The sequence below is a fragment of the Pseudonaja textilis genome, chromosome 1, assembly GCF_049901715.1.
Source record: "Pseudonaja textilis isolate UNSWEBS1 chromosome 1, rPseTex1.2, whole genome shotgun sequence".
NCBI classification, from domain to species: Eukaryota; Metazoa; Chordata; class Lepidosauria; order Squamata; family Elapidae; genus Pseudonaja; species Pseudonaja textilis.
In genome coordinates, this window is record NC_141990.1 from 282,863,583 (window position 1) to 282,874,848 (window position 11,266).

The following is an 11,266-nucleotide window of genomic DNA, read 5'->3' on the forward strand; positions in this document are numbered from 1 at the left end:
TTTATCCCTACACCCCCAGCTATCAGCCGAGAACCTTCTCGCGTCCAGAACGCGCCCGGCTTTCTTTGCCAACTGTGCGACTCTCCCCGCCACTGGGCCGGACGGAGGGCCATCGCCCGCCCGCCCGCCCGCCCGTCCCCGGGTTGGCCTTTGACAAATCGCAAGCCCCTAGCCTGGATTTCCAAGCACCTGGATTTCTTACATAGACCAGAGAGAGGAAGGTCATTTAGAAAGAAAACCTCGAAGGAAAGGTTTCGAGCCAACCCCCCAGCCTCCAGGCCAGGAAAGCCTCTTCTTCTGGCTGCCTCTCGATCCGGTTGAAAACATCATCCAACCGGCGGTGCGCTAACATTACACTCCTATTGCCCCGAAGGTGAGCGAAGAAATAGCCTTGCGTTCCCTTCTATCAGCCCTGATCAAGCAGGGTAAAGTAGGTTGCCGTAGCCTAAAGTCCAGAAAGTCCTACTCAGCACGTTTTCAGACCGTTTCTGAGACCGGCTCTGCCTCTAAACCCAACCAAGGACAGATCGATCCCCGCTCACCGAGATTTGGGCAACTACACCCGGTCCACGTACATCCTCATCCTCCTCCTCTTCCTCAATACGCACCAGCATCCCCCTCGGTGCTACAAACTGCGGGGTCTCTCCGGGTTGCAGTTAAGTCAAACTACACGACGATATGCTTCGTGCACAATAAACTATGTTTTATTTTGATTATAAATAAGATGTTTGAAAATACTCATACTTCCCTTAAAGTACAATTACATAGGAAACCTTTGTAGAAATGATGGGCATGTTCCTTTTTTTTCCTTTTAACAAGTTAATAAAAACGGACTTTTAAAAAAGATTCTAACGTTCTCCCCTTACCTGTTAGTACGTCCCTTGTTAGCTTTCCCACCCTGGGCATCAACAGTATTTTAAATGCTCCTTTTTGGGATTTCAATTAGTGGGTCTGCAAATATTGTCTCTCGTCTATGAATGACGCCACTTGGATTCCCTTGTCTGCTTGTCTTCTCATTATCTTGGACTCCCTTCCCTCGCGGCAGAGTTAATCGGGAATGCAGGAACCAACGGTGTAGCTTTGCTTTTTTACTTTTCCCGAGACAGAGACCTGCTCGTACATCCCGTTGAAATGGCCGCGACATTTCCCCTGTGAAATTCAGTGGACCTTTGGGGGAATTTTTCTGGCCGGACTCAACTCTCTTCTGCATTTTCTTTTTACAAAGCAGGAAAAATACCAAAGGCAATAAGAAATGTCGGTGATAATTATAATTTATTAGACGCTTCTTAGGAAATATATTTAAAGCCAAATATATCTACATAAGTAGCAAAGAAGGGAAGGAGGAAAGGGCAGTGAAATGAGGGGGGGGGAGGAAGGAAGAGGGAGGGAGGAAGACAGTGGGGAAGGAAAGAAGGTGGGAGAGGAAGGAAAAAAGACAGTGGGGCAGGGAGGAAGGAAGGAAAGTGGGAGAAGAAGGAAGGAAGGAAGGAAGGAAGGAAGGAAGGAAGGAAGGAAGGAAGGAAGGAAGGAAGGAAGGAGCATCAAGAAAGACTAAACTGCCCCAAATGTCAAGGTTCTGTGGAGATCCATTTTTAAAAGTGGCTTCCCCCACCCCCACCCCCGTAAAATTAAAAAAGAAAAACAAAAAAGCTTTGATTTGTTTGATAGATCCTCGCTCCACATATAGTTTAAAAATCAACAAAATATTCAGGTCGCTAAAAACTATGGGTTTTAGTCCACGGTTTGCGATGGACCAGATAAGCTACGAGTTCGTGAGCTGATGTTAAGGCGCCAAAGTGTCGCTGCGTTTCCTTCCCTTTCCCGCGGTCGGTCGGGGACTTCGCTGTCTACACAGAGGTGCCGGTGTTAACTTTCCGGAAGGAGGGGAAGAAAGCCCACCCCACGCCCCAATGTTTGTGTATGTACATACAAACGTCCAATGGAGTTTCCACGTCAGCCGAGAGGGTCCCTGGTCCCGAAGGGCTTCCAAGGCCCCCAACTTCTCCGGACGGTTTTCGTCGGCAGCCACTGCGAGAGCAGAGTCTCTTTTCTCTCTCTCTCTCTCTCTCTCTCTCCCCGACTGCGACCAAAGCCAACGGCCTCGTCCTCTCCTCTCTTTTCCTCTCCGAAACAAACAAACAAACAAAAAGAAGGGGAAAGTCAGGGGAGGGGTCTGGTGGGAGGCAGGGGAGGCAGGTCAGCTCGTTCGGGGAGAAAGGGGTAGCGGGCGCCGGCCGAAGGCGGGGGCCGGCCGGTCCTTTTCACCAGGTCCTGCCATAAAGCAAGGTGGAGCAGGACATGGCCGTCCCGTAGTCCGAAGTGGAGGAGTTCAGGTGAGACAAGGCGGACACCTGGCTTTGCAGGGCGGAGGGGCTGCTGCCCGCATGCTGGCCCAGGTCGGGCGATTGCCCGGCGCTACTGGCCTGGTGGCTCGGATGCTGTCCAAGGCTGGCCCCGTTGGAGGCCACGGTGATGGCGGTGGCCGCCGCCTGCTGTTGCTGGTGATGGCCCTGCAGCGCGGTGGAGGGTGCGTTGGAGCCCGCTTGGCACGGCTTGCCGTCTTTGACCAGGACCGGCACGGCCACTCGGCGGGGGGACTGCTGCTGCTGCTGCTGCTGCTGGCAAGAGGCGCCCTCCTGTTGCTGCATCTGCTGCTGGGCCGCCTTGTCCTTGGCCTGGCGCTTCATCTTGTAGCGGTGGTTCTGGAACCAGATCTTGACTTGGGTGGGCGTCAGGTGGATCATGCTGGCCAAGTGCTCCCGCTCGGGCGCCGACAGGTACTTCTGCTGCTTGAAGCGCCTCTCCAGCTCGTACACCTGGGCCTGCGAGAAGAGGACGCGGCGTTTCCGCCGAGGTGCGCTCTGCAGGGGAGCCATGCTCTTGCTCACGTCGCTCAGCGAGCCCAGGCCCCCCATGCCGCCCATGTTCATGCCAGACGAAGGGCCCATGAAGCGGGAGACTGCAATCGAGAAGAGCCAGACAGGCAGAGTTAGTCGCCCGCTGGCCAGGCCGGCTGGAAGATTTTTCACCTCCGAATCCAGGAAGCCCAACGCATCCCCTCTTCCCCCACTCCCCGCCCTCCCCCAGAAAGTGAACCCCGCTTGCCGGGCGGCCAGACATTTTCTTCCTTTATTTATTTATTTTTTTAAAAAAAGCCTAAGCCCAAATAACAAGCCAAGAGCAAAACCAAACAAGACCGCCCACGGGTTACTTAATAAGAACCTGCGGAAACCGGGCTTTGATCTAACGTGGGAACTTTCCCGTGGGGTTTAAATCAGATCGCCCAAAATGTGCCCAGGCCCTAAGCATCGCCACTGAAAAGCCTGCGAGAGGAAGATCTGGAGAGAAGAAGAAGCCGTACTGAGGAAGAGGGGAGGGTTGTTGTTAATGTAGACCACATTAAACGAGTCCGTCCTTATCAGTAGCTTTCGCGTTGCCTCCGAGAGACCCGGTTCAGAATCAGAATCGGTGTCTGCTGAGTAATCGACAGAGACCTTCCTCCCCGGTCTCCTCATTTACAAAGTTAGGCGTTAGGGCCGCTATGGACTCTGTCGGCGCTGTTCCAAAGTTGAGCTAATATTCCCACTGCAGACAAAAGCTGGAGGCCCGGCGTCTTTTGCAGCATCCGTGCACCCTGCGCTGCCCAAACGCACGACCTTAACTCCTCTGCAAGCCCTGTATTTCGTTTCCCCGCTCGTCCTTGATATACGGCGGATTTCCCTCCGTTTTTCGCCCCTTTCTTCCCAGTACAGCTGTCGCCTGAGAACGCGCGAACCTCTCTCCTTCTCTCAGCTCCGATTGCTACGAACCGTTGGCACCAGGTCTGTCCATCCCTTGTGGCAGCAGAAGCCGCTAAACGGCCTTCGAAGTCCGGAAGCGCCTTAAAATGAGGCGCAGGAGAGGGGAAGGCGTGCCGAAGGAGACGAGGCAACCCGGGCCGGTTTTAGGAAAGGGGACCCAACCTCCCCAGCCCCACTTCGCTGATCGCCGCTCTGACCGCTACTCCCACTCTGTTCCACCTGTCTAGGGCCGCGCCACGATCCCTCCCTGAAGCGGGGAAGGGTTGTTGTTGTTTTTTTTGGGGGGGGGGGGCGGCAGCCGCGAGCACTTACTTGTAGAGAAGCGAGGATCCGGGTTGGCTCCATACCATCCGGTGGCGGAAGCGCTGTTCCTCATGGTGTCCTGGTAGGGCGGGAGGTCGCCCATGTTGCCATTGCAATAGCCGCCCATGGCGGTGTGGGACAGCTGAGGGACCCCGGCGGCTGCCATGTGGTAAGCGGCGGTGACCGTCCCGTTATGGCCCATGGGGTGCTGCTGCATGGTCGGCTGCGCCACCTGGGATTGCCTGTACGCTGCCAGAGGAGCCCCCAAATTACTCCCCTCCATGGCCACTTTCTTGTAGCTTTCCTCCAAAGGGCTCAAGATGTCAGACACTGAGAAAGGAGTCGTATGCTTTGGGCTCATCGACATGTTTCGGCGGCTGGGGGGAGAGGAGGGGAAAAGAAGGGAAAGGGGAGGCAAAACTCTCTCACTCACTCTCACTCTCTCTCCTTTTCTTTTGCTTTTTTTTTTTTTTTTGCCAAATATTCTGCTGGGTTGCTTCCACGCCGATCTTGTTGGATGAACACGTAAACCGAGTGGACCAAGTCCGCCTTAATTGGATGGAGTGGAGGTTCAGAGCTGCCTTTCGTTTGTTTTAGCCAGACGCCAGGTTTTAGGCTGCCACCAGAGGCGGGGCATAGGCTCTAAAGCAACAAGACAATAGAGCCCGCATCTTGCCCAAGATAATTAGCGTGCATGCTGATGACAAGATAAACACCTTTAAGTTTGGGGTTGGTTTTTTTTTTTTTTTACTTCTCAGGATTTGCTCTTCGTTTTCTGCACTTTTCAAGAAACAGGTTAGTCTTTTCACACACACACAAAATAAATAAAATTATGCCTCCCCCCCTCCCCCAAACGGAACCGATTTTGTTCATTTATATATTTATTTCCGGGAGGAGGGGGGGGGGAGGGAGAGTCTAACCCTTAGACTATCCCCAAGAAGGGGTATAAAAAAAACCCCAAGGATTTAATGGGGGAGGGGTTCAATTCATCTTTTCTTATTTGCTTGCTTCCGCCCCGCCCCCCCCCGCCCAGCACTCCGCCCGTGGATAAGTCTGGAAGGCAACCCAGTTCCGATACCAACCTCTCCCTCTACACACACACACACACACACCCGCGCGCCACTGCGACCCCCCCCTCCCCACACACACACTCCACGCGCTTCCGCCCTACCAGTCCTCTTCCTCCTCCTCCTCCCTCCGTCTGAACGAGGAAGGTCAGGACTGAAGAACTGGATTGAGTCTTCCTCTCCCCACCCCACCCCCCCGCCTCGCTCCCGCCCTCCCCCCGCCTCTCGTTAGAAAGGCCGGACGGAGAGAAAAGAACAGGTCCCGTTCAGACAGCGCCAAGTTGGCCGCAAGGCGGTCCCGGGCCAGACCTTGGACGGCTCCTCTCGGGAGAGGCGCTGGCTTTCCTAGAGCAAACTACTTGTGCCTTCTCGGGGCTGCTGAGGAGGCGTCAGCTGCCGCCGAGCCTCTAGGAAGCTTATCCGTCCGACCCTCGCCGCGCATTCCTTCCCCCGCCCGCCGTGCCACTCCGCGCTTTGCCAAATATATGTTCTCTCTCCAGACATGCAATCACCTGATCCTATCGCCGCGCGTGTTATTCTCAAACAGGAAGAAACTGGAAGTTTGGGGGGATGGGGGGAGAAACGTGCCAAGCAATTGTATAAGAACGAAGGGGCTGCTGGAAAACACATTTAGGCTGAGAGGCCGTTTTGTTATTTTCCCAATCGGCGCCGTGTCACGCACTCCTTCGGGCCACGTCTAAAGCTTACAAGCGGCGTTTTGCCACCAGAGACGCCAGGCCTGGCAAAGACCCTTAGGTCACCCACCCACAGACACGCTCCGCCAGGAGAGAATAGGCTCCTTATTTCCTAAGGTTTCGCTAAGTCGAACTGCGGCCACCTCGGCGTCTAGACAAACCAGGAGTCCAAGTTGGCGGCGCTGCGGCGGAGGTCTTAATCCAGCCCCGATCCACCAACGGGTCAAGGTGCTCTGCTTCTGGGGCAGGACTTTGAGGCCGAATCCTGGCCTCGTTGGAGGCCTCGGAGGCTCCTCTCCCCCGCCCCCATCGCGAGTGGAGCAGGCGCGGGTTGGGCCGGGGGCCCTTATTCATGCCTGGAAGCACCCAAGGGCAGCCTGTTTGCTTCGTGTTACCCGCCGCCAGCAGCCGCGCCTCCTTGTTGCAAAGCTATTTCTCAATGTGCGCGTTTCATATTCTTCTCTCCGGGAAACGGAGTGGGTGGGAAAAGGGAAAGGTGGCGGGCGGGGGGGGGGGGGGAGACAGATTTCTTGCATCCTTGCCTGACAGGTTAGTGGTACCTAATTTAATAAAGCGATTCTCTGAAACAGAAAGAGAGAGAGGGTGTGGGGAAGAGAAAAGAGAAAGGGGCAGTTAACCCGATGGTTTTCAAGCTGCAACCGTTTAGTAATTGCCGTTAGTAAATCTGTTGGCATGTAAAACGGGCTCGGGCTTTTCAGGATCATTAAAAGCAAGCTGGCCTATAAATAAAAATTAAATAAATAAATGCCAAAGTGCACTTTTCCTGCTTTCCCGGGAATAACGAAATATCTTTATCAAAAGTGGCTTTTACGTAAATTGGCCGGTCGCTTTGTCGCCGACTCTACATCGGCTCATAAAGATCGTTTTGCTCCAATTGTGAGACCCCCGGTGAGGAGTCAAGAAAACGCGCAGGGGCGAACTCGATGCCCGCCTTGAGTGTTTCGCCCCCTTCCAGTAGAAACCGGCGCCTTAGTGAGGCTTTCGGGCTCGGCAAGAGGTGAGCTTTGGCCCGCCAATGTAATTGCGGCCAACTTTGGAGGCAGAGCGTCAGTTTTCCCCCTTGAACACTCCGCGCGCCGCTTCTGGACAGCCGCTGGAAACGAGCGCCATCAAATCAATGGGAGTGACTTCCGAAGTCGAGGCGCACCCGGGGCTGCTGGGTTAGGGTTAGGAGAACTTCTGGGCACTTGTGGAGGAAGAAGTTTCGCATGCAAGTAACATGGCGTCCCAACTAGGCTCCGAGAACGGTGAGGCCCCCCACCACCTTTTTTTTTTAAAAAAAGTGGGGCTTTCCTGGAAGTTTCTTTCTCTCGAGCTGCAGCAAACTTCAGAGCCGCGAATGACAGCGTTGTGTCTGCCGCCCTGCAGTGTTTTGGTTTCCTGGCGAAGAAACTTTAAAACTTACTTCTGATCTTACCTGAATCCAAAGATCTCCGTTATAAAGCCGATGCTTGGGCGGCGGTGACGGTATTTTTTTTTTTAGGATATATTATTTTGCAATGCTTTATTTGTAGGAGCTCGGAATAAAATGGTTTAAAACAATTTAGTCACCTAAGAAATTAAGAACTTGGTTTTTCTTTCAGTTATTTTACAGGCTGATCATTTCAGGATTGTTTCATTAAAGCGAATAAAAATTTAAAATTCCCCCAAACAAAAATAAATAGGAAGATAATCGAATTGTGCATTGCTATTATTGGGGATGGACCAGATCTATATTATGTGGAAAAATTTGAACACAGGTAGAAAAGTTACTTATATTAACAGCATATTTAACACCTACTGATATACAGAGATTATACAAGGATGTCTTCAGCATATGTATCTCAATATAAATAAAAAACACATTTAGTTTCTACAATTGTTATTTTATTTATGTTAAGAACACAACTTATTTTAATGTACAATAATTGAATAATCAAAATACACTAAACGTTAAGCATTGCTCTAATAATATTCTAATAGGAGGTCAAAGTAATAATGCTTAGCAGTAAATATATGTATATATTAGTTTGCAGTGGGCTGCTGTATTGTTTTTATATATAGAAAAGGAAGGAAGAAAAAAAATCACACCTTTTAATTATATAATTATAAACAGGGCTTCTCAATTTATACCTTAAAAGAACAAATAATTTCCAAATTTTTCAAAACTTTTTTCTTTCCGCTCTGCATTTTCTTTGGAGTATTGATTAGACTGTTGATTTGCTCCTAGAATATTTTCCTTCAGTTTGTATTATTCATACATTTTTATGAAACTGGAACCAACTCTATTCTTCCATTTGGATCTACACCTCTACACTGGGATGTATTTATTTTGACTAAAATGATCAAACTATAGCCATTGATCCTCCAAAATCTAGCAGTCACATAGCCAATCAAATATACAGCAATGGCGGGCAGAATTAATTTATATGTAAAATCACATCCAAAGAGATGAGTTTGATCCTAATCAAATAAGCTGATCTCCAAAACAAGTCAAGGCAAAGTGTTTGAATTTCATTTGGTAGACAAGTTCATATTTTCAATTAGTTGCAATAGTGCTTACTTGTAAGTGCTTTGATTTGAAGAGATTTTGGTTACCAGCTAAGAGAGTGTAGACTCTGCAGCAAAAGCCTATTGATTTCCCTTGATGGAAAGATGCAGCAATCATTTGATCGACTTTGACATAGCTAGCTTGCCTTTCCTTCGGGCCAGCCTGACCGCGGCTTCAGCAAAGTACATCAACTGGTCTCAAATGCAAGAACAGCGGGGCCGTTCTCGGGTGGAATTAACTTCCACGGAAAGGAGGCTTGATGGGTGTACGTTGCTTCTAGGAGGTGATTTCGAGTAATAGCCAGTCTCCTTCAGGCGTCCTCTTCCCGACCTTCTAATTCAGCAAGCCAGATGAAGTCCTTCGGAAGGAAGAAATACACAAAACAAGCGGGTGTTTACTAAGTTGAAGACTGGATCTACGTTCGCAGATACCCCCATCTGCTGTGAAACCCTGGGCTACTTCAACTTCAATTGTCCACAGTTGTTTTTGATGATGATGGTGAAGAAGACGAAGAAGGCAGGGTGCAAAGAAATGCAAGGTGGACTAGGATGCATTAGGATGCGTTTGGCCTGCTTCAAAGGCTCCCACCTCCGCGACAGCCGCCCCAGTCTCTCTGCCTTTGAGAACACGTTGGATTGCCCCCACACACCCACACCCCAGAGCCTACAAGGGCCAGCTCTTCAAGAGCTCCAGGTCAAAGATGCCTAAACTCAAAGCGACCAAACCCGAAGCACGCAGAAAGGAAACAAGCGCCCACTAAGGCAACGGCCGTTGCCTTCCAAGCCCCTCCAGCTGCCCTTCCAAAGAGATGCCCCGATGCTTTGAGAAGGGAAGGAGAAAACCTCTCCCAGCCGCCAGATGGAATCAACTTCTCTGCATTTGGGGCAATTCTTTGGCAGCTGGATAAGAAAAAGCTTGAACTAAAACAGAGGTCTCCAAGCTTGGCAACTTTAAGGCTTGTGGACTTCAACTCCCAGAATTCTCCAGCCAGCTTTGCTGAAGTCCACAAGTCTTAAAGTTGCCAAGTTTGGAGACCCCTGCCCTAAAACTTAGCTGGAAACCCTAGCTTCTGTAGCCTTTTAGTTATACAGTACCAGGTCATTAGAACTGTCTGGTAGCTTTCTTCAGAGATGTTGGACAGGTCATCTTCCACCCATCTGCTCACGAAGGACGCAGTCTCAAATCTCGGGAGCACTCCGAAATTCGAAATTCGGGAAATTCCTTTTCAGAAATCAGAAGACGAGGAAGGGGCAGCTCTTCTCATTCCCATCTCTTAAGAAAAGAAGGGCGCGTCCCAGCGAGAAAGTGGCACCCAAATAAATTCATTCAAGATGGCATCCTAACATGAAGCACCGCTTAAGTATTTTGCTCCAACTACTTAATGAATATTGGCCCTTAACGTTGCTGTCCCTGGGCATTTGTCGTCCCCCCCCCGCCCCCGCCCGCCCTGTCTCTCTTTGCAAATCCCAATTCTGGTTGGGATTTCAAGAAGGCAACCAGCTCAGTTTAGGATAATTTTAGACCTTGCCTTATTTTGTGGGGTGGGGAGGAGGCAGAGTCCCTTTGAATATTTAGCATTGTGGGACAGAAGGAAATGTTTCATTAAATAACATTAGCACTAACACATCTATAAAATGCTTTCCAAAATAGGAAAGTTCTACAAAAAGGGCAGAACCGAATCAGTCCCTCCAGATTGCTAGCCCTCCAGATCTGCTTTGAGATTCAGTCCTGTTCCAATCAGTCCGAAATATATTTTGCTTTAGGACAGCCTTCTCTTAGGCTCCACTTCCTGGTTTTAAATGGGTCATCATGGGTCAATCGGTGGTTCCATTAATTGATTGGCAGGACCTTTGTCTTCAATATATTTGATAAGGACATATTATATCCAGATTTGTGGGTGACTTAAGTAACTCTGAAAACAGGGGAAATAGTTCCAAATTAGATGTGTTTAAAATGAATAAAACAAGTTGGTAGTGTTCTGACTAGTTTTCAGACTATTGCTGCTTTGGCCAGCTAAGATCATACTAGTGACAGGAGTAGTTAACAAAAAGATGGGAGACTTATTTTTTTGTGTGTGGATGAAATGTCACCAAATACTTTTACTAAAAAGTTATGTCCAGTTTAGAATGCTACGTTCAGACTGTAATATTCACTTCTTCCTTTCTTCCATTCCTCTTGACATTTTCTCTCTCTGTTACTTACCTGGATGATTATTGTTCAGATTTTAGAAAGTTGTTTTAATATTGATTTTAGCACCTTAATACTGATTTCAGTGCTTTTCTTAGATTCCTTCTTGTGTTTCTATTGACAGTCCTTTCCACTGAAATCAGTTACTTCCATATATATATTTTTTTTCTTAAGTTTTCGTGGGTACTTACATGTATTGAATTCGGCTTTGCTCGGGTATTTTCCCACGTCATAGTAGTTGTGCTTTTAAAGTTGTAGCGACAGCAGAATCTCATCTGCCATCATCAGGCTTCTGTATAGTGTTCATCTGTGAGTCAGGCTTTAAAAAGCCTGACTCACAGATGAACACTATACAGAAGCCTGATGATGGCAGATGAGATTCTGCTGAAATGTCGTCGCTACAACTTTAAAAGCACAACTACTATGACGTGGGAAAATACCGACAAAGCAAAGCATATACAATACATCATACATATATATACATACATATATACATATATATATATATATATATATATATATATATATATATATATATATACACACACACACACACACACACACACACACACACATATATATATATATATATATATAGTTAGTTAGTTAGTTAGTTAGTTAGTTAGTTAGTTCAGGTGGATTTCACCACCTCCATTCATAACT

At 48.9% G+C, this 11,266-nt stretch overlaps 1 protein-coding gene across 1 annotated transcript; it reads right to left on the reverse strand.

Annotated features, from left to right (window-relative positions):
• Window positions 1–2,261: 2,261 nt before the first annotated feature.
• Window positions 2,262–4,470, reverse strand: NKX2-1 (NK2 homeobox 1). Its single transcript, XM_026705164.2, has 2 exons — window positions 4,113–4,470; window positions 2,262–2,959 (listed from the first exon to the last, which is right to left on the reverse strand). The coding sequence occupies exons 1-2, from the start codon at window positions 4,468–4,470 to the stop codon at window positions 2,262–2,264; spliced, it is 1,056 nt and encodes a 351-aa protein (XP_026560949.1).
• Between the last annotated feature and the right edge of the window lie 6,796 nt (window positions 4,471–11,266).